We start from the raw sequence: 27,498 nt of genomic DNA, 5'->3' as shown, positions 1-27,498 counted from the left end.
AAGTGGGCGGCAGGGTGGTTTTGCACGCGGAGCTTGGTGAAATGGGGCAGGATTTGTTGACATTGTAATTTGCTTAGGTAATCCGAACCCAACCTTCATTTACATGTTGTGATGCACTGAGGTTGACCACGGGTCATGTTTCTCGAGACTAGTGTCTGTGTGTGTTGTGTGCGGTGCGCTCGTGTCTAGTCCACACTTCCTGTAGCTGTTAGCAATAATGCTAATGATAACCGTCTGCCGATAACCGGAATTCTCATAGCGGATGCTAGGTAAATGCTAACGAGTGCATGCAAACATTTACTACTAGGACAGACAACCCAGCTCATAAAGTTATTATCTCAACGCAGTTTGCAGCAGGGATCTTAATCCTGGAGGAGATTGTCTCTGCTGCTCTTACCAAGAGTGGCACTTCATTTCACTGCTAGAGGCGTCACTACAGACCCTGGTTCGATTCCCAGCTGTATCACAACCGGTTGTGAGACCCTATGGGAGTCCCATAGGGCGGCGCACGATTGGCCCAGCGTCGTCCGGGTTTGGCCGGGGTAGACCGTCATTTTAAAAACAAATTTGTTCTTAACTGACTTGCCTAGTTAAATAAAGGTAAAATAAAAAAAGAGAGAGGCCAGCTTCCCCTACCAGGCAACACATTGGTTAAAGAGAGGACAGCTCCCCCCTACCAGGCAGCACATTGGTTAAAGAGAGGCCAGCTCCCCCTACCAGGCAACACATTGGTTAAAGAGAGGCCAGCGCCCCCCCACCAGGCAACACATTGGTTAAAGAGAGGACAGCTCCCCCCTACCAGGCAACACATTGGTTAAAGAGAGAGAGGCCAGCTCCCCCCTACCAGGCAACACATTGGTTAAAGAGAGGCCAGCTCCCCCCTGCCAGGCAACACATTGGTTAAAGAGAGGCCAGCTCCCCCCAACCAGGCAACACATTGGTTAAAGAGAGGCCAGCTCCCCCCTGCCAGGCAACACATTGGTTAAAGAGAGGACAGCTCCCCCTACCAGGCAACACATTGGTTAAAGAGAGAGAGGCCAGCTCCCCCCCTACCAGGCAACACATTGGTTAAAGAGAGGCCAGCTCCCCGCTGCCAGGCAACACATTGGTTAAAGAGAGGCCAGCTCCCCCCAACCAGGCAACACATTGGTTAAAGAGAGGCCAGCTCCCCCCTGCCAGGCAACACATTGGTTAAAGAGAGGCCAGCTCCCCCTACCAGGCAACACATTGGTTAAAGAGAGAGAGGCCAGCTCCCCCTACCAGGCAACACATTGGTTAAAGAGAGAGAGGCCAGCTCCCCCTTCCAGGCAACACATTGGTTAAAGTGAGGCCAGCTCCCCCTATCAGGCAACACATTGGTTAAAGAGAGGCCAGCTCCCCCTACCAGGCAACACATTGGTTAAAGAGAGGCCAGCTCCCCCCTGCCAGGCAACACATTGGTTAAAGAGAGAGAGGCCAGCTCCCCCCACCAGGCAACACATTGGTTAAAGAGAGGCCATCTCCCCCTACCAGGCAACACATTGGTTAAAGAGAGGCCAGCTCCCCCCTACCAGGCAGCACATTGGTTAAAGAGCGCCCCCCCCCCCCCCCCTACCAGGCAGCACATTGGTTAAAGAGAGGCCAGCTCCCCCGACCAGTCAACACATTGGTTAAAGAGAGAGAGGCCAGCTCCCCCTACCATGCAACACATTGGTTAAAGAGAGAGAGGCCAGCTCCCCCCACCAGGCAACACATTGGTTAAAGAGAGAGAGACCAGCTCCCCCCCACCAGGCAACACATTGGTTAAAGAGAGAGAGGCCAGCTCCCCCTACCAGGCAACACATTGGTTAAAGAGAGGCCAGCTCCCCCTACCAGGCAACACATTGGTTAAAGAGAGGCCAGCTCCCCCTACCAGGCAACACATTGGTTAAAGAGAGGCCAGCTCCCCCCACCAGGCAACACATTGGTTAAAGAGAGGCCAGCCCCCCCCCCCCACCAGGCAACACATTGGTTAAAGAGAGGCCAGCTCCCCCTACCAGGCAACACATTGGTTAAAGAGAGGACAGCTCCCCCTTACCAGGCAACACATTGGTTAAAGAGAGGCCAGCTCCCCCTACCAGGCAACACATTGGTTAAAGAGAGGCCAGCTCCCCCTACCAGGCAACACATTGGTTAAAGAGAGGCCAGCTCCCCCTACCAGGCAACACATTGGTTAAAGAGAGGCCAGCTCCCCCCTGCCAGGCAACACATTGGTTAAAGAGAGAGAGGCCAGCTCCCCCTACCAGGCAACACATTGGTTAAAGAGAGAGAGGCCAGCTCCCCCCACCAGGCAACACATTGGTTAAAGAGAGAGAGACCAGCTCCCCCCCACCAGGCAACACATTGGTTAAAGAGAGAGAGGCCAGCTCCCCCTACCAGGCAACACATTGGTTAAAGAGAGGCCAGCTCCCCCTACCAGGCAACACATTGGTTAAAGAGAGGCCAGCTCCCCCTACCAGGCAACACATTGGTTAAAGAGAGGCCAGCTCCCCCCTGCCAGGCAACACATTGGTTAAAGAGAGGCCAGCTCCCCTTATACCAGGCAACACATTGGTTAAAGAGAGGCCAGCTCCCCCTACCAGGCAACACATTGGTTAAAGAGAGGCCAGCTCCCCCCTACCAGGCAACACATTGGTTAAAGAGAGAGAGGCCAGCTCCCCCTACCAGGCAACACATTGGTTAAAGAGAGAGAGGCCAGCTCCCCCAACCAGGCAACACATTGGTTAAAGAGAGGCCAGCTCCCCCCTGCCAGGCAACACATTGGTTAAAGAGAGTCCAGCTCCCCCCTGCCAGGCAACACATTGGTTAAAGAGAGGCCAGCTCCCCCCTACCAGGCAACACATTGGTTAAAGAGAGACCAGCTCCCCCCTGCCAGGCAAGACATTGGTTAAAGAGAGAGAGGCCAGCTCCCCCTTCCAGGCAACACATTGGTTAAAGTGAGGCCAGCTCCCCCTATCAGGCAACACATTGGTTAAAGAGAGGCCAGCTCCCCCTACCAGGCAACACATTGGTTAAAGAGAGGCCAGCTCCCCCCTGCCAGGCAACACATTGGTTAAAGAGAGAGAGGCCAGCTCCCCCCACCAGGCAACACATTGGTTAAAGAGAGGCCATCTCCCCCTACCAGGCAACACATTGGTTAAAGAGAGGCCAGCTCCCCCCTACCAGGCAGCACATTGGTTAAAGAGCGCCCCCCCCCCCCCCTACCAGGCAGCACATTGGTTAAAGAGAGGCCAGCTCCCCCGACCAGTCAACACATTGGTTAAAGAGAGAGAGGCCAGCTCCCCCTACCATGCAACACATTGGTTAAAGAGAGAGAGGCCAGCTCCCCCCACCAGGCAACACATTGGTTAAAGAGAGAGAGACCAGCTCCCCCCCACCAGGCAACACATTGGTTAAAGAGAGAGAGGCCAGCTCCCCCTACCAGGCAACACATTGGTTAAAGAGAGACCAGCTCCCCCTACCAGGCAACACATTGGTTAAAGAGAGGCCAGCTCCCCCTACCAGGCAACACATTGGTTAAAGAGAGGCCAGCTCCCCCCACCAGGCAACACATTGGTTAAAGAGAGGCCAGCCCCCCCCCCCCACCAGGCAACACATTGGTTAAAGAGAGGCCAGCTCCCCCTACCAGGCAACACATTGGTTAAAGAGAGGACAGCTCCCCCTTACCAGGCAACACATTGGTTAAAGAGAGGCCAGCTCCCCCTACCAGGCAACACATTGGTTAAAGAGAGGCCAGCTCCCCCTACCAGGCAACACATTGGTTAAAGAGAGGCCAGCTCCCCCTACCAGGCAACACATTGGTTAAAGAGAGGCCAGCTCCCCCCTGCCAGGCAACACATTGGTTAAAGAGAGAGAGGCCAGCTCCCCCTACCAGGCAACACATTGGTTAAAGAGAGAGAGGCCAGCTCCCCCCACCAGGCAACACATTGGTTAAAGAGAGAGAGACCAGCTCCCCCCCACCAGGCAACACATTGGTTAAAGAGAGAGAGGCCAGCTCCCCCTACCAGGCAACACATTGGTTAAAGAGAGGCCAGCTCCCCCTACCAGGCAACACATTGGTTAAAGAGAGGCCAGCTCCCCCTACCAGGCAACACATTGGTTAAAGAGAGGCCAGCTCCCCCCTGCCAGGCAACACATTGGTTAAAGAGAGGCCAGCTCCCCTTATACCAGGCAACACATTGGTTAAAGAGAGGCCAGCTCCCCCTACCAGGCAACACATTGGTTAAAGAGAGGCCAGCTCCCCCCTACCAGGCAACACATTGGTTAAAGAGAGAGAGGCCAGCTCCCCCTACCAGGCAACACATTGGTTAAAGAGAGAGAGGCCAGCTCCCCCAACCAGGCAACACATTGGTTAAAGAGAGGCCAGCTCCCCCCTGCCAGGCAACACATTGGTTAAAGAGAGTCCAGCTCCCCCCTGCCAGGCAACACATTGGTTAAAGAGAGGCCAGCTCCCCCCTACCAGGCAACACATTGGTTAAAGAGAGACCAGCTCCCCCCTGCCAGGCAAGACATTGGTTAAAGAGAGAGAGGCCAGCTCCCCCTACCAGGCAACACTTTGGTTAAAGAGAGAGAGGCCAGCTCCCCCAACCAGGCAACACATTGGTTAAAGAGAGGCCAGCTCCCCCCAGCCAGGCAACACATTGGTTAAAGAGAGAGAGGCCAGCTCCCCCTACCAGGCAACACATTGGTTAAAGAGAGGCCAGCTCCCCCCTACCAGGCAACACATTGGTTAAAGAGAGAGAGGCCAGCTCCCCCTACCAGGCAACACATTGGTTAAAGAGAGGCCAGCTCCCCCTACCAGGCAACACATTGGTTAAAGAGAGAGAGGCCAGCTCCCCCTACCAGGTAACACATTGGTTAAAGAGAGGGAGGCCAGCTCCCCCTACCAGGCAACACATTGGTTAAAGAGAGGCCAGCTCCCCCCCCACCAGGCAACACATTGGTTAAAGAGAGGCCAGCCCCCCCTACCAGGCAACACATTGGTTAAAGAGAGGCCAGCTCCCCCTACCAGGCAACACATTGGTTAAAGAGAGGCCAGCTCCCCCTACCAGGCAACACATTGGTTAAAGAGAGACCAGCTCCCCCTACCAGGCAACACATTGGTTAAAGAGAGAGAGGCCAGCTCCCCCTACCAGGTAACACATTGGTTAAAGAGAGGGAGGCCAGCTCCCCCTACCAGGCAACACATTGGTTAAAGAGAGGCCAGCTCCCCCCCCACCAGGCAACACATTGGTTAAAGAGAGGCCAGCCCCCCCTACCAGGCAACACATTGGTTAAAGAGAGGCCAGCTCCCCCTACCAGGCAACACATTGGTTAAAGAGAGGCCAGCTCCCCCTACCAGGCAACACATTGGTTAAAGAGAGACCAGCTCCCCCTACCAGGCAACACATTGGTGAAAGAGAGGCCAGCTCCCCCCTACCAGGCAACACATTGGTTAAAGAGAGGCCAGCTCCCCCCTACCAGGCAACACATTGGTTAAAGAGAGACCAGCTCCCCCCTGCCAGGCAAGACATTGGTTAAAGAGAGAGAGGCCAGCTCCCCCTACCAGGCAACACTTTGGTTAAAGAGAGAGAGGCCAGCTCCCCCAACCAGGCAACACATTGGTTAAAGAGAGGCCAGCTCCCCCCAGCCAGGCAACACATTGGTTAAAGAGAGAGAGGCCAGCTCCCCCTACCAGGCAACACATTGGTTAAAGAGAGGCCAGCTCCCCCCTACCAGGCAACACATTGGTTAAAGAGAGAGAGGCCAGCTCCCCCTACCAGGCAACACATTGGTTAAAGAGAGGCCAGCTCCCCCTACCAGGCAACACATTGGTTAAAGAGAGAGAGGCCAGCTCCCCCTACCAGGTAACACATTGGTTAAAGAGAGGGAGGCCAGCTCCCCCTACCAGGCAACACATTGGTTAAAGAGAGGCCAGCTCCCCCCCCACCAGGCAACACATTGGTTAAAGAGAGGCCAGCCCCCCCTACCAGGCAACACATTGGTTAAAGAGAGGCCAGCTCCCCCTACCAGGCAACACATTGGTTAAAGAGAGGCCAGCTCCCCCTACCAGGCAACACATTGGTTAAAGAGAGACCAGCTCCCCCTACCAGGCAACACATTGGTTAAAGAGAGAGAGGCCAGCTCCCCCTACCAGGTAACACATTGGTTAAAGAGAGGGAGGCCAGCTCCCCCTACCAGGCAACACATTGGTTAAAGAGAGGCCAGCTCCCCCCCCACCAGGCAACACATTGGTTAAAGAGAGGCCAGCCCCCCCCTACCAGGCAACACATTGGTTAAAGAGAGGCCAGCTCCCCCTACCAGGCAACACATTGGTTAAAGAGAGGCCAGCTCCCCCTACCAGGCAACACATTGGTTAAAGAGAGACCAGCTCCCCCTACCAGGCAACACATTGGTGAAAGAGAGGCCAGCTCCCCCCTACCAGGCAACACATTGGTTAAAGAGAGGCCAGCTCCCCCCTACCAGGCAACACATTGGTTAAAGAGAGAGAGGCCAGCTCCCCCCTACCAGGCAACACATTGGTTAAAGAGAGGCCAGCTCCCCCCTACCAGGCAACACATTGGTTAAAGAGAGGCCAGCTCCCCCCTACCAGGCAACACATTGGTTAAAGAGAGGCCAGCTCCCCCCTACCAGGCAACACATTGGTTAAAGAGAGGCCAGCTCCCCCTACCAGGCAACACATTGGTTAAAGAGAGGCCAGCTCCCCCCTACCAGGCAACACATTGGTTAAAGAGAGAGAGGCCAGCTCCCCCCTACCAGGCAACACATTTGTTAAAGAGAGAGAGGCCAGCTCCCCCCGACCAGGCAACACATTGGTTAAAGAGAGGCCAGCTCCCCCTACCAGCCAACACATTGGTTAAAGAGAGGCCAGCTCCCCCTACCAGGCAACACATTGGTTAAAGAGAGACCAGCTCCCCCTACCAGGCAACACATTGGTTAAAGAGAGGCCAGCTCCCCCTACCAGGCAACACATTGGTTAAAGAGAGGCCAGCTCCCCCTACCAGGCAACACATTGTTTAAAGCTGATGGTGGATCTGCAGCTGCCGCTGTGCGATGGAATGGAATCAGCACTGGATCAGGAATCTGTGCGGTGTGTGTGTGTGTGAAGGGCTGCAGGCAATGCGAGTGACTTTGTGTGTGTTTAGGGATGGGGGAGGGAGTGTTATAGTGCAGCTGAGAGAAACCGAAGAGGGGGGGGGGGGAAAGGGAGACAGGCAGAGAGTATTCAACACCCAATATTCAGAGAAAATACTGTCATGAGGATTTCATCAATGTTAGCTACTCATTCAGAAACATTGTATCTAATCCCCTCATTTGATAGTGTTAAATGATCTCTAATTAGCCCCTTGTACCACCCCCTGTTACACACACTCAGTCAGGAAGGAAGGACAGGGGTCCATGTTGTGCTCGTAGAGGGCTGACCCCATGTCACATGAGTGCTGTGACGCTAATGAATCCCAGCAGAGAGAGACCCCCCCCCCCCACACACACACACACACACACACACACACACACACACACACACACCAGTGTAATGTTGGAAGTGGGAGTTGGCACAGATATTGCATATCACTTGTGCTGGTAAAGGAGACAACCACACAGGATTCATAGTGTCAGTCAGTATAATGCGGTGTCAGTCAGTCAGTATAATGCGGTGTCAGTCAGTCAGTATAATGTGGCGTCAGTCAGTCAGTATAATGCGGTGTCAGTCAGTCAGTATAATGCGGTGTCAGTCAGTCAGTATAATGTGGCGTCAGTCAGTCAGTATAATGCGGTGTCAGTCAGTCAGTATAATGCGGTGTCAGTCAGTCAGTATAATGTGGCGTCAGTCAGTCAGTATAATGCGGTGTCAGTCAGTCAGTCAGTATAATGCGGTGTCAGTCAGTCAGTCAGTATAATGCGGTGTCAGTCAGTCAGTCAGTATAATGCGGTGTCAGTCAGTCAGTCAGTATAATGCGGTGTCAGTCAGTCAGTATAATGTGGCGTCAGTCAGTCAGTCAGTATAATGTGGCGTCAGTCAGTCAGTCAGTATAATGCGGCGTCAGTCAGTCAGTATAATGCGGTGTCAGTCAGTCAGTATAATGTGGCGTCAGTCAGTCAGTATAATGCGGTGTCAGTCAGTCAGTATAATGCGGTGTCAGTCAATCAGTATAATGCGGTGTCAGTCAGTCAGTATAATGCGGTGTCAGTCAGTCAGTCAGTCAGTATAATGCGGTGTCAGTCAGTCAGTATAATGCGGTGTCAGTCAGTCAGTCAGTCAGTATAATGCGGTGTCAGTCAGTCAGTCAGTATAATGCGGTGTCAGTCAGTCAGTCAGTATAATGCGGTGTCAGTCAGTCAGTCAGTATAATGCGGTGTCAGTCAGTCAGTCAGTATAATGCGGTGTCAGTCAGTATAATGCAGTGTCAGTCAGTCAGTATAATGCAGTGTCAGTCAGTCAGTATAATGCGGCGTCAGTCAGTCAGTATAATGCGGCGTCAGTCAGTCAGTATAATGCAGTGTCAGTCAGTCAGTCAGTCAGTCAGTCAGTATAATGCAGTGTCAGTCAGTCAGTATAATGCAGTGTCAGTCAGTCAGTATAATGCGGTGTCAGTCAGTCAGTATAATGCGGCGTCAGTCAGTATAATGCGGTGTCAGTCAGTCAGTATAATGCGGTGTCAGTCAGTCAGTATAATGCGGTGTCAGTCAGTCAGTATAATGCGGTGTCAGTCAGTCAGTATAATGCGGTGTCAGTCAGTCAGTATAATGTGGCGTCAGTCAGTCAGTATAATGCAGTCAGTCAGTCAGTATAATGCGGCGTCAGTCAGTCAGTATAATGCGGCGTCAGTCAGTCAGTATAATGCGGCGTCAGTCAGTATAATGCGGCGTCAGTCAGTCAGTATAATGCGGCGTCCGTCAGTCAGTATAATGCGGCGTCAGTCAGTCAGTATAATGCGGTGTCAGTCAGTCAGTATAATGCGGCGTCAGTCAGTCAGTATAATGCGGCGTCAGTCAGTCAGTATAATGCGGCTTCCGTCAGTCAGTATAATGCGGCGTCCGTCAGTCAGTATAATGCGGCGTCCGTCAGTCAGTATAATGCGGCGTCCGTCAGTCAGTATAATGCGGCGTCAGTCAGTCAGTATAATGCGGCGTCAGTCAGTCAGTATAATGCGGCGTCAGTCAGTCAGTATAATGCGGCGTCAGTCAGTCAGTATAATGCGGCGTCAGTCAGTATAATGCGGCGTCAGTCAGTCAGTATAATGCGGTGTCAGTCAGTCAGTATAATGCGGTGTCAGTCAGTCAGTATAATGCAGTCAGTCAGTCAGTATAATGCGGCGTCAGTCAGTCAGTATAATGCGGCGTCAGTCAGTATAATGCGGCGTCAGTCAGTCAGTATAATGCGGTGTCAGTCAGTCAGTATAATGCGGTGTCAGTCAGTCAGTATAATGCAGTCAGTCAGTCAGTATAATGCGGCGTCAGTCAGTCAGTATAATGCAGTGTCAGTCAGTCAGTATAATGCGGTGTCAGTCAGTCAGTATAATGCGGTGTCAGTCAGTCAGTATAATGCGGTGTCAGTCAGTCAGTATAATGCGGTGTCAGTCAGTCAGTATAATGCGGCGTCAGTCAGTCAGTATAATGCGGTGTCAGTCAGTCAGTATAATGCGGCGTCAGTCAGTCAGTATAATGCGGTGTCAGTCAGTCAGTGTAATGCGGTGTCAGTCAGTCAGTGTAATGCGGTGTCAGTCAGTCAGTATAATGCGGTGTCAGTCAGTCAGTATAATGCGGTGTCAGTCAGTCAGTCAGTATAATGCGGTGTCAGTCAGTCAGTATAATGCGGTGTCAGTCAGTCAGTATAATGCAGTGTCAGTCAGTCAGTATAATGCGGTGTCAGTCAGTCAGTATAATGCGGTGTCAGTCAGTCAGTCAGTATAATGCAGTGTCAGTCAGTCAGTATAATGCGGTGTCAGTCAGTCAGTATAATGCGGTGTCAGTCAGTCAGTATAATGCGGCGTCAGTCAGTCAGTATAATGCAGTGTCAGTCAGTCAGTATAATGCGGTGTCAGTCAGTCAGTCAGTATAATGCGGTGTCAGTCAGTCAGTATAATGCAGTGTCAGTCAGTCAGTATAATGCGGTGTGTCAGTCAGTCAGTATAATGCGGTGTCAGTCAGTCAGTATAATGCGGTGTCAGTCAGTCAGTATAATGCGGTGTCAGTCAGTCAGTATAATGCGGTGTCAGTCAGTCAGTATATGCGGGTGTCAGTCAGTCAGTATAATGCGGTGTCAGTCAGTCAGTATAATGCGGTGTCAGTCAGTCAGTATAATGCGGTGTCAGTCAGTCAGTATAATGTGGCGTCAGTCAGTCAGTGTAATGCGGTGTCAGTCAGTCAGTATAATGCGGTGTCAGTCAGTCAGTATAATGCGGTGTCAGTCAGTCAGTATAATGCGGTGTCAGTCAGTCAGTATAATGCGGCGTCAGTCAGTCAGTATAATGCGGCGTCAGTCAGTCAGTATAATGCGGCGTCAGTCAGTCAGTATAATGCGGCGTCAGTCAGTCAGTATAATGCGGCGTCAGTCAGTCAGTATAATGCGGTGTCAGTCAGTCAGTCAGTATAATGCGGTGTCAGTCAGTCAGTATAATGCGGTGTCAGTCAGTCAGTCAGTATAATGCAGTGTCAGTCAGTCAGTATAATGCGGTGTCAGTCAGTCAGTATAATGCGGTGTCAGTCAGTCAGTCAGTATAATGCAGTGTCAGTCAGTCAGTATAATGCGGTGTCAGTCAGTCAGTATAATGCGGCGTCAGTCAGTCAGTATAATGCAGTGTCAGTCAGTCAGTATAATGCGGTGTCAGTCAGTCAGTCAGTATAATGCGGTGTCAGTCAGTCAGTCAGTATAATGCGGTGTCAGTCAGTCAGTATAATGCGGTGTGTCAGTCAGTCAGTATAATGCGGTGTGTCAGTCAGTCAGTATAATGCGGTGTCAGTCAGTCAGTATAATGCGGTGTCAGTCAGTCAGTATAATGCGGTGTCAGTCAGTCAGTGTAATGCGGTGTCAGTCAGTCAGTATAATGCGGTGTCAGTCAGTCAGTATAATGCGGCGTCAGTCAGTCAGTATAATGCGGCGTCAGTCAGTCAGTGTAATGCGGTGTCAGTCAGTCAGTATAATGCGGTGTCAGTCAGTCAGTATAATGCGGTGTCAGTCAGTCAGTATAATGCGGCGTCAGTCAGTCAGTGTAATGCGGTGTCAGTCAGTCAGTGTAATGCGGTGTCAGTCAGTCAGTATAATGCGGTGTCAGTCAGTCAGTATAATGCGGTGTCAGTCAGTCAGTATAATGCGGTGTCAGTCAGAGCACCTTTTCTGTAGTGTTGTTTTGCTCTACATTGTAATAGTTGTTGACCTGCGATGATATATTTTTGTGTGTTTGCGGTTGCTTGTTCAGTCAGTTGTTAATGTAGCACACACTCACAAAAACACCCTTTCAGTTCATGTGATCTGACCTGTGGTCTGAGCCCCTCGTTAGGCTGTTGACCAATTCTAATCTAATCTGGCTCCGGAGCGACCTGAGATGATTTAATCCTACGGGACAGGCAGTCGGCAAGGTGTTTACCTCTCTCCCGCTGACACACACACACTGCCAGTACCTACTGGCTTTGAAACTCAGCAATGGCAATGAACGTTACCATGTGTATGTGTTAGTGTTGCACGGTATACCGAAATGTAGGTACTTTTTCGATACTAGAACATGGAAAATGTATTAGGTATTAGAATTGTTGTTACTTCTGGTACTTCTGTCAAATGTGTCTCAAGGAGCACGTCTCTATCAGCCCAGCCGATGTCCCCCTTATAGCTTGAGCGCACCGTGCCTGCTCCACCGAGCCTGCTCCACCGTGCCTGCTCCACCGTGCCTGCTCCACCGTGCCTGCTCCACCGAGCCTGCCGTGCTGCTCCACTGAGCCTGCTCCACTGAGCCTGCTGCACTGGGAGTCTGGGCTGCATCATGTTAGCTCTCCACTTAGCCTGCACTGAAGTTAACACACTTGAATAATGCAACGCGGCATGTAGAAATGTTGAAACTGTTAATTACTGTTCGCAAAACAATGTCCATACAGGCTAGAACACCATACAATTCAAGAAGATACCGATAGCTTCCAGCTTTGTAGGCTAACATTCCTTGCTAGCTGAAGCTAACAAAATCATTATCCAGGTTTATTCATTCACTTAGTCGGTCTCTCTCGTGCGCGTCTCTCCTAAAGACTATCTGTTGCCTCCAGTGGACTGACTGTGTGTGTGAATAGGGCTCCGAGGGGCCGCCCCCTTCTTGCTTTGTGAATGACATCATTACTGGTTAAAGAGACAGCGTGCACTTTTATAAAATAAGCTTCTTCTATGCGAATGTTGTTGATCAGTACAGTAAAATAAGTCCCAAATGGAAGGGAAACGGATTGTTTTTAATCTGTAGCTCTGTGAAATCAGCCAAAACAAGCTCGATAACTCAGTGCATACACACACTCCTGTTGAATGTACGTTAGTCTGTATTGTGAATAGGTCTAGACTACATCTTGGTTTACTCAGTTAATCAATAGATGAGACATTTACCATTCAAATAAACTATTACCATTATGTTATGTAGTTAGATGGGTAAAAAAAAACATAGCCTAATTTGATTGTGTGATTGTATAATTGATTCATTAATGTATTCATGGCTTTCTGTATATAATTTTATACTGTTGAACTCAAAAGATCGAGCAGAGCAGTAGCTGAGTTTATCAAATCAAATTGTATTCGTCACATTCTTGGTAAACAAAAGGTGTCGACACTGTCTGGATTAAGGGCCGTTCTGTGCCTTTGGCTAATACGCCTTCTTTGTCTGCTGTGGTATTGTTTTGATATTGAGTAGCGTGATAGTAAACCTGGTATCGGTATCCAAGTCAAAGTTCTGGTATCGTGACAACACACACAACACTGTGTGTGTGAGCGCTCTTGCACAGTGTATTCTTACCAGCTTGGCAGTAGATGAAGTGTGTGTGTGTGTGCAGTGTTTCCCCCGGGATTTTTTTCAGCAGCGGTGGAAAATCCAGCAAATTTTCTTCAATTCTACACATTTTACCATGGCTTTTGCCGTGTTCTTATGCTATCTGAGTGACTCAAACATTATAACAAAATTGTATTCCCATGCCATGACATTTTTGGAATTTCAGATTCTCCCTGACTGCCTAGTTTTTATTTTTGTGATTGTTAGTTCCCAAAGATGATTTTATTTAAAATATATATCTAGTCTTCATACTTTATCTTTTATCCGATTTTTTTTGGAGTGTTGGCAATGATTTAGCACTGGCGACCTGCCACTGCTAAATGAATATAGGGGAAACACTGGTGTGTGTGTGTGTGGCCTGGGTCACCTTGTTAGAAAGTAACATTTACTGATTTCAGAGCAAACCTGGGTCAAACACATCCCAAATACTTACTGACCTGGGTCAAACGCATCCCAAATACTTACTGACCTGGGTCAAACACATCCCAAATACTTACTGACCTGGGTCAAACACATCCCAAATACTTACTGACCTGGGTCAAACGCATCCCAAATACATACTGACCTGGGTCAAACACATACCAAATACATACTGACCTGGATCAAACACATACCAAATACTTACTGACCTGGGTCAAACACATCCCAAATACTTACTGACCTGGGTCAAACACATCCCAAATACTTACTGACCTGGGTCAAACACATCCCAAATACTGACTGACCTGGGTCAAACACATATACCAAATACTATTACAATTAGCAAATATCCTATTACTAAACCCTCCCCCTCCCACAGTGTGTCCCACCAGCTGTAAGCACCGGGCCTGTACCAGAGACAACCAATGTTGCCATGAACAGTGTCTGGGAGGCTGCTCTGAGCCCCGCAACAGCAGCAGCTGTGTTGCCTGCAAGAACCTCCAGCACCAGGTAAAGTTGGGATGACTTCAACACACCTTTCACAATCACATTAGTTGATTGTTTGTGTTTTTTTTGGGGTGGAGGGAGCTGATGTAGATGCTTCTATATACAACGCCAAGAGAAATTCCTTGTGACTTTTGTTGCATAACAATAGTGTTTCTGATTCTAGATGTTAGAGATGATTCATTATTTAAAGGTCCAGAGCAGTCAAAAACGTGACGTTTCTGTGTTTTCTATACACTACATGGCCAGCAGTAGGTAGACACAACTTCAAATAACTGGATCTGGCTATTTCAACCACACCTGTTGCTGACAGATGTAAAAAAAAAATAATGAGTACGTAGCCATGCAATCTCCATAGAGAAACATTGGCAGTAGAATGGCCTTACTGAAGAGCTCAGTGACTTTCAATGTGGCACCGTCATAGGATACCCCGATTCCAAAAAGTCAGTTCGTCAAATTTTTGCTCTGCTAGAGCTTCCCCGGTCAACTGAAAGTGCTGTTATTGTCAGGTGGAAACGTCTAGGAGCAACAACGGCTGAGCCGCAAAGTGGTAGGCCACAACAAGCTCTCAGAACGGGATCGCCGAGTCCTGAAGCGTGTAGCGCGTTAAATCGCCTGTCCTCGGTTGCAACACTAACTACCGAGTTCCAAACTGCCTCTGGAAGCAATGTCAGCACAAGAACTGTTCGTCGGGAGCTTCATGAAATGGGTTTCCATGGCCGAGCAGCCGCACACAAGCCTAAGATCACCATGTGCAATGCCAAGCGTCGGCTGGAGTGGTGTAAAGCTCGCCGCCATTGGCGCAGTGGAAACAGTGGAAACACGTTCTCTGGAGTGATGAATCACGCTTCACCATCTGGCAGTCCGATGGACGAATCTGGGTTTGACGGATGCCAGGAGAACGCCACCTGCCCGAATGCATAGTGCCAACTGTAACGTTTAGGGGAGGATTAATAATGATCTGGGGCTGTTTTTCATGGTTCAGGCCCCTTAGTTCCAGTGAAGGGAAATCTTAGTGCTACAGCATACAGTGACATTCTAGACTATTCTGTGCTTCCAACTGTGTGGCAACAGTTTGGGGAAGGCCCTTTACTGTTTCAGCATGACAATGCCCCTGTATACAAAGCGAGGTCCATACAGAAATGGTTTGTTGAGATTGTTGTGGAAGAACTTGACTGGCCTGCACAGAGTCCTGACCTCAACCCCATCGAACACCTTTGGGATTAATTGGAACGCCGGCTGCGAGCCAGGCCTAATCACCCAACATCACTGCCCGACCTCACTAAGGCTCTTGTGGCTGAATGGAAGCAAGTCCCTGCAGTAATGTTCCAACATCTAGTGGAAAGCCTTCCCAGAAGAGTGGAGGCTGTTATAGCAGTCTCCACTCCATATTAATGCCCATGATTTTGGAATGAGAAGTTCGACGAGCAGATGTCCACATACTTTTGGTCAGTGTATATATCCACACTATGAGGTTGGAATAATACTTTGAAATTGTGAATGTGATAATGCCTTTTAGCGTAAGAGCTGTTTGAAAAGACTGCCTGCTATTTCAGCCTCCTTAGGTGGGATGGAGTATTGGCCTTGTTTATTTAAACAAGTCTTGTTTATTTAAACTCTTATGTCATATCTGCTATTACAAATATCCCCTCCTTTTTTTTATTTTACATTCTCAAATGTTCTAATCGATACAGATGCTTTAATTGATACGGATGTAATTGACTAATTGATTAATCTAACTCATCCATATTCCTTACTACCAGGAGGCCTGTGTCGACCGCTGTCCCCAGGGATACTACACTTATAGGGGCTGGCGCTGCGTCCCTTTCTCCTTCTGCCAGGACCTCCACAACAAGTGTAAGCAGAGCAAGAACAGCGACTGCCACCAGTTTGTCATCCACAATGGAGCCTGTATACCAGAGTGCCCCTCCGGGTATACTACTGTAAACTCTACCACGTAAGTCTATAATACAGTACTATATACTACTGTAAACTCTACCACGTAAGTCTATAATACAGTACTATATACTACTGTAAACTATACCACCTAAGTCTATAATATAGTACTATATACTACTGTAAACTCTACCACATAAGTCTATAATACTGTAAACTCTACCACGTATGTATATAATACAGTACTATATACTACTGTAAACTCTACCACGTAAGTCTACAATACAGTACTATATACTACTGGCAACTCTACCACGTAAGTCTATAATACAGTACTATATACTACTGGCAACTCTACCACGTAAGTCTATAATACAGTACTATATACTACTGTAAACTCTACCACGTAAGTCTATAATATAGTACTATATACTACTGTCAACTCTACTACGTAAGTCTATATACAGTACTATATACTACTGTAAACTCTACCACTTAAGTCTACAATACAGTACTATATACTACTGTCAACTCTACTACGTAAGTCTATAATACAGTACTATATAATAACATTACGAGAAAAATTATGAAAGGTATATATGATGTGTGAGCCTACTAATTATACAGTACAAATAGGCACTATTAAATGACAAAATTAAAATCAAATTTACTAGCCTATACTAGCCTATAATTGTAACTTTGTAGGCTGCATGTGCTGCACCAGAATCGCATGTTCTCTCCCAGCTTCATGGTTTGAACGATGTGCGTAATTCCAGTCCATACAATACAGTGCAGTAATATAGTTCACGCCCAAAAAGATTAGCCTACTGGAGCTAGTTTCATTTATTTACGCCAGAAGCTAGCTACATCTATTGGCTGTCGTGCTTAATGTGCAGTAGCCTATATAGATAGATGGATAGATAGATAGATAGATAGATAGATAGATAGATAGATAGATAGATGGATGGATGGATGGATGGATGGATGGATGGATGGATGGATGGATGGATGGATGGATGGATGGATGGATGGATGGATGGATGGATGGATGGATGGATGGATGGATGGATGGATGGATGGATGGATGGATGGATGGATGGATGGATGGATGGATAGATGGATAGATAGATAGATACTATAGATACTATAGATAGATAGATGGATAGAGAAACCGTGTTGTAGTGCCTTCGGAAAGTATTTAGACCCCTTGACTTTTTCCATATTTTGTTACGGTACAGCCTTACTCTAAAACGGATTAAATAAACCAAATTCCTCAGCAATCTACACACAATACCCCATAATGACTAAGCATTTTTTTTTTTTGTAAATATATTAAAAATAATAAACAGAAATACCTAATTTACTTAAGTATTCAGGCCCTTTACTATGAGCCTCGAAATTGAGCTCAGGTGCATCCTGTTTCCATTGATCATCCTTGATGTTTCTACAACTTGATTGGAGTCCACCTGTGGTAAATTCAATTGATTGGACATGATTTGGAAAGGCACACACCTGTCTATATAAGGTCCCACAGTTGACAGTGCATGTCAGAGCAAAAACCAAGCCATGAGGTCGAAGGAATTGTCCGTAGAGCTCAGAGACAGGATTGTGTCAAGGCACAGATCTGGAAAAGGGTACCAAAAAATGTCTGCAGCATTGAAGGTCCCCAAGAACATGAAGGTCCCCAAGATCATTCTTAAATGGAAGAAGATTGGAACCACCAAGGCTCTTCCTAGAGCTGGCCGCCCGGTCAAACTGAGCAATCGGGTGGGGAGGTGACGAAGAACCCGATGGTCCCTCTGACAGAGCTCCAGAGTTTCTCTGTGGAAATGGGGAGAACCTTCCAGAAGGACAACCATCTCTGCAGCACTCCACCAATCCTTTATGGTGGAGTGGCCAGACAGAAGCCACTCCTCAGTAAAAGGCACCTGACAGCCCACTTGGAGTTTGCCAAAAGGCACCTAAAGAATCTCAGACCATGAGAAACAAGATTCTCTGCTCTGATGAAACCAAGATTGAACTCTTTGGCATCAATGCCAAGCGTCACGTCTGGAGGAAACCTGGCACTATCCCTAAGGTGAAGCATGGTAATGGCAGCTTCATGCTGTGGGGATGTTTTTCAGCGGCAGGGACCTGGAGACTAGTGAGGATCGAGGGAAAGATGAACGGAGCAATGTACAGAGAGATCCTTGATGAAAACCTGCTCCAGAGCACTCAGGACCTCAGACTGGAGTGAAGGTTCACCTTCCAACAGGACAATGACCCTAAGCACACAGCCAAGACAACGCCGGAGTGGCTTTGGGACAAGTCTCTGAATGTCCTTGAGTGGCCCAGCCAGAGCCCGGACTTGAACTCGATCAAACATCTCTGGAGAAACCTGAAAATAGCTGTGCAGCAACACTCCCCATCCAACCTGACAGAGCTTGAGAGGATCTGCAGAGAAGAATGGAAGAAACTCCCCAAATACAGGTGTGCCAAGCTTGTAGCGTCATAAGGAAGACTGCCAATGGTGCTTCAACAAAGTACTGAGTAAAGGGTCTGAATACTTATGTAAATGTGATATTTCATTTTTTTATTTGCAAAAATTTCTACAAAGCTGTTTTTGCTTTGTATTATGGGGTATTGTGTGTAGATTGATGAGGGGGAAAAACAATTTAATCAATTTTAGAATAAGGCTGTAAAGTAACAAAATGTGGAAAAAGTCTGAATACTTTCTGAATTCAGTGTAATTACAAATCATTTGTAGACTGCAAATTGGCCGCAAGAAGCCAAAACGGATATAATATTTGACTAAAACATACACTACTTGTCAACAGTTTTAGAACACCTAAAACACCTACCCATTCAAGGGTTGTTCTTTATTTGTACTATTTTCTACATTGTAGAATAATTGTGAAGACATCAAAACTGTGAAATGACACATGGAATCATGTAGTAACCAAAAAAGTGTTAAACAAATCAAAATATATTTGAGATTCTTCAAATAGCCACCCTTTACCTTGATGACAGCTTTGCACACTCTTGGCAGAGTTCCAACATATGCTGAGCACTTGTTGGCTGCTTTTCCTTCACTTTGCGGTCCGACTCATCCCAAACCACCTCCTTTTTACAGTCTTTATGTCCACCAATATGTTTTTTTTATAATTTTTTTCTCAGAAAACTTGGGGGGCCAAATGAAATCACCCGCAGGCGCCAGTTGGGGAACCATGCCCTAGCTCCTATGAGGATGTGTTATCTGATGTGTACTCTTTCCCTCTCGTCCTGCAGGTTGGTCTGTACTCCGTGTGCTGGGCTATGTCCTAAGGTGTGTATGGGCCTGAAGATGGTGGACTCTGTGACAGCAGCCCAGGCTCTGAGAGGATGCACCGTTCTCAACGGCAGCATGGATATCAACCTTAGAGGAGGAAGTGGGTATTAGGGGCTCATGTCCAACTTACTGCTGTGGGTGTGTGTGTGCACGCTTCCAAAGTAACTTCTGAGTTAATGATGAGTATGTGTGTGTAGATAACATAGCAGCAGAGCTGGAGGCTAACCTTGGACAGCTGGAGGAGATTACAGGCTTCCTGAAGGTCCGGCGCTCCTACGCTCTCGTCTCGCTCTCTTTCCTCCGCAACCTACGGGTCATCAGAGGGGACACACTGATGGACGGGTAAGTTGACTTTCCTTCTCTTCCTGACCGTGCTGTTCACCTCCCTTCCTTATTCTGCTCACCTCCTCTTCCTTATTCTACTCCTCTTCCTCCTCCTCCTCTTCCCATTCCTTCACCTCTTCTTCCTCCAACTCCTCTTCTTCCTCACCAACTCCTCTTCTTCCTCACCAACACCTCTTCTTCCTCACCAACACCTCTTCTTCCTCCACCTCTTCTTCCTCCGCAACCTCCTCTTCTTCCTCTGCCCCTTCTTCCTCACCAACTCCTCTTCTTCCTCCGCCTCTTCTTCCTCTGCCACCTCCTCTTCTTCCTCAACCACCTCCTCTTCTTCCTCCGCCACCTCCTCCTCTTCCTCCACCATCTCCTCTTCCTCCACCAACTCCTCTTCTTCCTCCGCCTCTTCTTCCTCCACCACCTCCTCTTCCTTCTCCTCTTCTTCCTCCACCTCTTCCTGCTCTTCCTCCTCCGCCTCTTCCACTTCTTCCTCCTCTTCCTCTTCTTCCCCTTCTTCCTCCGCCTCCACTTCTTCCCCCACCGCCGCCTCTTCTTCCTCCACTGGCCCCTCCTCTTCCTCCATCTCCTGTTCTTCGTTCACCTCCTTATATTTTAAACTATATCTGTTACATGTTTGAATAAATCAATATAATGTGTGTGTTGCTTCCCCAGGGGCTACTCGTTCTACGCACATGACAACCAGAACTTGCGTCAGCTGTGGGACTGGACCCAACACAACCTGAGCATCCTGCAGGGACGCATGTTCTTTCAACTCAACGCTAAGCTCTGCATGTCAGAGATACGTAAGATGGAGGAGGTGACGGGCACCAGGGACAGGCATACCAAGAACAACATTGTATCTAAGACCAACGGAGACCAGGCCTCCTGTAAGAACCATACAGTCTGAGTACACACACACCCACACACACACTGTGTTTCACAGACCTAGGACAGTGTAGTACTTACCATATCCTCTGATAGTGACTGTGTGTGTGTGTCGGTGTGTGTGTGTCGGTGTGTGTGTGTGTGTGTGTGTGTCGGTGTGTGTGTCTCTCTCTGTGTGTCTGTCTGTGTCGGTGGGTGTGTCTGTGTGTGTGTGTGTGTGTGTGTGTGTGTGTGTGTGTGTGTGTGTGTCTCGGTGGTGGGTGGGTGTGTGTGTGTGTGTGTGTGTCTCTCAGGTGAGAACCAGGAGTTAAGGTTCACTCAGGTGCGTGCTACACATGATAAGATCATGATCAAGTGGGAACCATTCTGGCCTCCCGACTTCAGAGACCTGCTGGGCTTCATGGTCTTCTACAAGGAAGCGTAAGTACAGTTGTGTGTGTGTGTGTGTTGGACATGACTGTGATGCCTGAAATTTCGGCAGCCAGTGATTGTCAAGCAAATAACTGTCAGTGTCACGGTAATTGACTGTTATTTAACATCAACACATTTAGCATCTCCTGGCTTCCCCACACAGCCTACAAGCCACTGATGCAGACCTTAGGAATATCTACATCTTAAAAAGTCTAATAATTCCATGTAATATAGCCTACACCTTCACAATAAATCCATTATTTATTTTAGACGGGTCTAAAGGAACATGATATGAAGAAAATGTAGTCTATTGGGCCTCCCGAGTGGCGCAGCGGTCTAAGGCACTGCATCGCAGGGCTTGAGGCGTCTCTACAGTCCCCTTATCCAATTCCGAGGTGTAGGAACTGTCCACATTTACTTTCCGTCAGCCAACAAGATGAGTAGGCGTAACGAACAGCAAAAGCACCAGCCTGTGTCAATCTACTATCCCCCATAGTACAAAAGTTGACATTCTATTCTGTGTGAGAAATAAATATTCCGAACATAGTCTGGGACAGTTGTGGGATGTGATAGATCCCAAATGAATACAACCACTAACATCAACAATAAACTTTTCAACACAATGAGGCTGACACAACTGATCAGAACGTTCAGCTTGAAATATGATCATCTGTCAGTCTGTTTATTCACATGATGAGTGTGGCAGTGAGCACACGCCTCTAGGCTGTAACAGGGGTCTATGTATTCACATGATGAGTGTGGCAGTGAGCATACGCCTCTAGGCTGTAACAGGGGTCTATGTATTCACATGATGAGTGCTGCAGTGAGCACACGCCTCTAGGCTGTAACAGGGGTCTATGTATTCACATGATGAGTGTGGTAGTGAGCATACGCCTCTAGGCTGTAACAGGGGTCTATGTATTCACATGATGAGTGCTGCAGTGAGCACACGCCTCTAGGCTGTAACAGGGGTCTATGTATTCACATGATGAGTGTGGCAGTGAGCATACGCCTCTAGGCTGTAACAGGGGTCTATGTATTCACATGATGAGTGTGGTAGTGAGCATACGCCTCTAGGCTGTAACAGGGGTCTATGTATTCACATGATGAGTGTGGTAGTGAGCATACGCCTCTAGGCTGTAACAGGGTCTATGTATTCACATGATGAGTGCTGCAGTGAGCATACGCCTCTAGGCTGTAACAGGGGTCTATGTATTCACATGATGAGTGTGGTAGTGAGCATACGCCTCTAGGCTGTAACAGGGTCTATGTATTCACATGATGAGTGCTGCAGTGAGCATACGCCTCTAGGCTGTAACAGGGGTCTATGTATTCACATGATGAGTGTGGCAGTGAGCATACGCCTCTAGGCTGTAACAGGGGTCTATGTATTCACATGATGAGTGCTGCAGTGAGCACACGCCTCTAGGCTGTAACAGGGGTCTATGTATTCACATGATGAGTGTGGCAGTGAGCATACGCCTCTAGGCTGTAACAGGGGTCTATGTATTCACATGATGAGTGTGGCAGTGAGCATACGCCTCTAGGCTGTAACAGGGTCTATGTATTCACATGATGAGTGTGGTAGTGAGCATACGCCTCTAGGCTGTAACAGGGTCTATGTATTCACATGATGAGTGTGGCAGTGAGCATACGCCTCTAGGCTGTAACAGGGTCTATGTATTCACATGATGAGTGCTGCAGTGAGCACACGCCTCTAGGCTGTAACAGGGGTCTATGTATTCACATGATGAGTGCTGCAGTGAGCACACGCCTCTAGGCTGTAACAGGGTCTATGTATTCACATGATGAGTGCTGCAGTGAGCACACGCCTCTAGGCTGTAACAGGGGTCTATGTATTCACATGATGAGTGCTGCAGTGAGCATACGCCTCTAGGCTGTAACAGGGGTCTATGTATTCACATGATGAGTGCTGCAGTGAGCACACGCCTCTAGGCTGTAACAGGGGTCTATGTATTCACATGATGAGTGCTGCAGTGAGCATACGCCTCTAGGCTGTAACAGGGGTCTATGTATTCACATGATGAGTGTGGCAGTGAGCACACGCCTCTAGGCTGTAACAGGGGTCTATGTATTCACATGATGAGTGCTGCAGTGAGCATACGCCTCTAGGCTGTAACAGGGAATGTTCAAGTAGCAGGAAAACACCATTATAAAAACTGACCATAAATACGATTATGTGTGTAATGCTTTTATTATAAAGGTGCATTTTTATGGTGAAAATGATCATCCCCAAACTTTAAACTGCTTATATATGCCAGTTACACTCTACTCACGTTGTAAAGCGGATTAATGTGCTTAATTTAAAGAAGTTATTTCACCACTTTAGTTGTGATATATACCTTATCAGAACATATAGGCCTATGGGCTAGGCTACATGAGGTATGACACTTTGATGAATTATTATTTTTTTAAAGGCATTGTTTCTTGCCTTACGCTGGGCATCATTCACAAGTGATAGACTAATATTGTCACCCATCAGATTATTCTTGATTTAATCTTGTCTTTATAAATAATATACTGTATGTGTGAAATGAGTTTTGATTTAGAATGAACCGTTATCATTCACCTGTCTCCAAACAGACGGGGTGGGGAAATAGATGTCGTCGATGCACTTTTCATTTTTATGCTAACACTATGGGTCGGGACCAGAACACCCGCCAAAGGAGGGTAGATTTTGTCATTTGCGGGTAAAGTCTATTTCATTAGCCACATTGGTGTGTGGTCACAGTCAAATTGACCTGAAGTGTCACTTTGTCCTCGTGTTTCTTGTTTAGTTACATCATTTAGTTTGATGTTAGTTTGAGTTTGCTGTAACTTTCTACTGCTAGTGAAGATAATTCTTAGATCTCCCCCCCCCCCCCCCCCACAGACAAGGAAGTGCCCAGTTACCACGGTAACGGCACGTCCCTTTAGAAATGGGCAGCTGAACATTTGCGACTGGAGAACGTTAAGGGTGCACTGTGCTTGATTGAGCATAGATCACTCCGAAAACATTTTATTCATGGACTTTAAGTCATTTCATTCATTCATAAATGAATTGAAATACTTGAATTGATCTCCTAGATTTGTTTGTGTGCTTCTACTTGTCTACTCAGGAACACATCATGTAGTTGTTGTCAACGTAGAGCCCTGAACTATAGTAGTAGGTGGTCCGTATCACTCGCTTTTGTGGCACTTGGTTGATTAGTGATGTTCACTTCCGTCTGGTTTACTATTGGATCTAAAATGATAACCTGGGTGGTTCCAGCCCTGAACGCTGATTGGCTGACAGCCATGGTATATCAAACTGTATACCACGGGTATGACGAAACATTTATTTTTACTGCTCTAATTATGTTGGTAACCAGTTTTTATAATAGCAATAAGGCACCTCAGGGGTTTGTGGGATATGGACAACATACCACGGCTAAGGGCTGTGTCCAGGCACTCCACGTTGCGACATGCTTAAGAACAGGCCTTGGCATATTGGCCATATACCACACCCCCTCGGGCCTTATTGCTTAAATACATTGGTTAAAAAACGCAGGTCACAAAAATTAAACCACATTACTTCTTACTAGTAACATATTTATCATTTTTTGGGGTGTAAAAAATACCCCAACGTGACAGTTTGTCTAAGGTATTGTGTGTGTGTGTGTGATATTCACCTTTAGTGTTAACTGTCTCTCTCTCTTCCCCTCTCCCAGGCCCTACCCCAACGTGACAGAGTTTGATGGCCAGGATGCGTGTGGTTCTAACTGGGTGATAATTGACCTGGACCCCCCAGCCCGGGCAACAGAGGGAAACGTACAACAACAGCCAGGTAATCTCTTATTCTCTTCTGTCTTACAACTGTATTGGTAAGGATGCTATTGTTCCCGGTACCCTGATTCACTGTAGTAGCATGTTTAATAGTGTCTGTGCTGCAACACATAACAATACTAATAATGATACCGAAGGACTTTATTGTCCATATGGTAAAATGTAGTTTGCAGCTCTTTGCACACATTAAAACATATCATATACACTGTAGTTGTACGGTAGGAACAAGTGTTGGGCTCAATATTGTCTGTCCTGCCACACATAGCTAACAATACTATTGTTTCTTCCAGGTACCTTGATCTTGGCTTTGAAGCCCTGGACACAGTACGCCATCATGGTCAAGACCCAGCTCTCTGCCTCTGATGAACACCAGGTCCTCGGGGCCAAGAGCAAAATCACCTACGTCAGGACAGAAGCCACCAGTAAGACCTTACTTTGAGATATAGCTGAACCAGAATGGCCCATAGGGCAGGAGCCTGTTTCATTAGCTCGAGGCAGCTAGATGTACTGTACCCCCCCCCCAGTCAGGACTCTAGTCTATCGCAGAGCCTTCTCTCCAATCCACGTCCTTAATGCTGAGTTCCAAGCAGAGAGGCATCGGGTTCCAGTTTAGAGTCTTTGTTATGACTCTACCAGGGATCGAATCCCCAAACTTCTAATCTCAAGGCCGACACTAACTCAGTTCTTTATTAATTCATGTCTGCTTATTTAGTGATCTTAATCCCACCTTCCCCAAACCCCTAATCAAGCCAACAGGTGAGTGGACAATCCAATCAGTCAGTCAGCAGGTTAGGTTCTCTAAAGGTTGAGGGTGGGATTTCATTACCCCGGGTTGGGATAAGTGGTCTAAGAGCTACAACTTACAGTAGATTGGCGCTTGTCCTCTGCCTCAGCTTTTAGCTGTTGAGGTGTGTTAAAGGTATAAGAACAAGGAAGAGGAAGTTGATGACGAGCTAGGAGTACGACCTGTACCTCCCTGTCTCATTATCTCTCTGTCTTGTGACAAACGGCTGTAGTCACTCAAGCAGAGCTCAGAAATCTTCTGTCACCCTGTGTGTGTGTGTGTGTGTGTGTGTGTGTGTGTGTGTGTGTGTGTGTGTGTGTGTGTGTGTGTGTGTGTGTGTCCAGAGGACAAACCGGTTTTGGTTTCATCAACAACAGGTGTCTGGTGTGTCATCTCCTTCCTGATAAACCACATCACAGTGTGTTATTATAGTGTTATTACAGTGTAGCCGCGTGGCATGCAGCCTCACACACCTCGCACAGCACTGGCTGGCATGATGCATTGGCTGGGACACCACCATCAGAGCCTGGCGGGCAGGGAGGGAGGCGGGCAGGGAGGCGGGCGGGAAGGCTTGTCGAGGGTGTTTTAGTTCCAGATGAAACAGTCTTCAACTGTAGTTTTAGTTTCACCCTCGTCTCTAGCCTGGTCCCAGATCTAGAGTTTCACCCTCCTTGTCTCTAGCCTGGTCCCAGATCTAGAGTTTCACCCTCCTTGTCTCTAGCCTGGTCCCAGATCTATTTCTTCTATCCTGCAAGTCCTTGTCACTTATTGTCAAGCCGTGTTGGCTGGCATCCAGGCTACCTCGTCTACCTCCTGTCAGGTTTATGTTCCAGTGTTTCCCCTAAATCGTTGCCACCACTCCAATAACAATTATAAAAGCCACTTCAGTCAGTGCAGATGAAGGGAAGGAGACAGGTTAAAGAAAGATTTTTATGCCTTGAGACAATTGAGACATGGATTGTGTACACTACATGGACAAAAGTATGTGGACACCTGCTCGTCGAACATCTCCTTCCAAAATCATGGGCATTAATATGGAGTTGGTCCCCCCCTTTGCTGCTATAACAGCTTCCACTCTTCTGGGAAGACTTTCCACTAGATGTTGGAACATTTCTGCGGGGACTTGCTTCCATTCAACCAGAAGACTATAAGTGAGATCGGGCACTGATGTTGGGTGATTAGGCCTGATTCGCAGCCGGCGTTCCAATTAATCCCAGAGGTGTTCGATGGAGTTGAGGTCAGGGCTCTGTGCTGGCTAGTGAAGTTCTTCCACACCGATCTCGACTAACCATTTCCGTATGGACCTCACTTTGTGCACAGGGGCATTGTAATGCTGAAACAGGAAAGGGCCTTCCCCAAACTGTTGCCACAATGTTGGGAGCACAGAATCGGACGGAAATCTGCCAAACTGACTTGTTGGAAAGGTGGCATCCAATGGCGGTGCCATGTTGAAAGTCAGTGAGGTCTTCAGTAAGGCCATTCTACTTCCAATGTTTCTCTGTGGAGAATGCATGGCTGTGTGCTCCATTTTATACACCTGTCAGAAACGGGTGTGGCTGAAATGGCCGAATCCACTAATTTGAAGGGGTGTCCACATACTTTTGTATATATAGTGCATCACCCAGGACAATAAAGCATGCTGCCGCGTCTGTCTACTAGTCAGTCAGTCTCCCTGGGCTATTCATCTGTGATCTTACTTTATTCCTCCTTGTCTCACAGCTGATACATACTACAGTTAAACTTACTGCTAGTTTTATCTTTTGATCAGTCTATGGTTATGTTTTGAGTTAAGTTATTCTGCATTCTGTGATCTGCTGACCTGAACAAGAAGAAGAATAAAGGTATGATTAACCCCTGGTATCCCTGTCCTCCCCCAGAGCCGTCAGTGCCCCTGGACCCCATCTCCTCCTCCAACTCTTCCTCTCAGATCCTCCTGAAGTGGAAACCCCCCACAGACCCCAACGGGAACATCACTCACTACCTGGTGTACTGTCAGCAGCAGCCTGAGGCCAGTGAACTCTACAAGTTCGATTACTGTCAGAAAGGTGAGTATTTTCTCTGTGTGAACAGTTCTGTTCTATTCTATTCTGCTGTTCTATTCT

At 47.7% G+C, this 27,498-nt stretch overlaps 1 protein-coding gene across 3 annotated transcripts in view; it reads left to right on the top strand.

Moving 5' to 3' along the window:
• The window catches only part of LOC115157526 (insulin receptor), a 155,017-nt gene that overhangs the window by 93,489 nt on the left and 34,030 nt on the right, over positions 1-27,498 (top strand). Inside the window, exons 3-12 of one of the 3 annotated variants that reach the window (XM_029705867.1) lie at positions 13,828-13,958; positions 15,716-15,887; positions 16,023-16,041; positions 19,113-19,255; positions 19,353-19,497; positions 20,164-20,378; positions 20,670-20,796; positions 24,498-24,613; positions 24,903-25,034; positions 27,274-27,441. In XM_029705867.1, the coding sequence (XP_029561727.1) occupies positions 13,828-13,958; positions 15,716-15,887; positions 16,023-16,041; positions 19,113-19,255; positions 19,353-19,497; positions 20,164-20,378; positions 20,670-20,796; positions 24,498-24,613; positions 24,903-25,034; positions 27,274-27,441 (1,368 nt within the window). Of the gene's footprint in view, positions 1-13,827; positions 13,959-15,715; positions 15,910-16,022; positions 16,045-19,112; positions 19,256-19,352; positions 19,498-20,163; positions 20,379-20,669; positions 20,797-24,497; positions 24,614-24,902; positions 25,035-27,273; positions 27,442-27,498 lie in introns of all 3 variants that reach the window. The other 2 variants (XM_029705866.1, XM_029705865.1) reach the window with 2 other exon arrangements.

Source organism: Salmo trutta, chromosome 21, assembly GCF_901001165.1.
Source record: "Salmo trutta chromosome 21, fSalTru1.1, whole genome shotgun sequence".
Classification (NCBI taxonomy): Eukaryota; Metazoa; Chordata; class Actinopteri; order Salmoniformes; family Salmonidae; genus Salmo; species Salmo trutta.
Note: the sequence above shows the minus strand (reverse complement) of the source record. Positions and strands in the feature narration are given on the sequence as shown.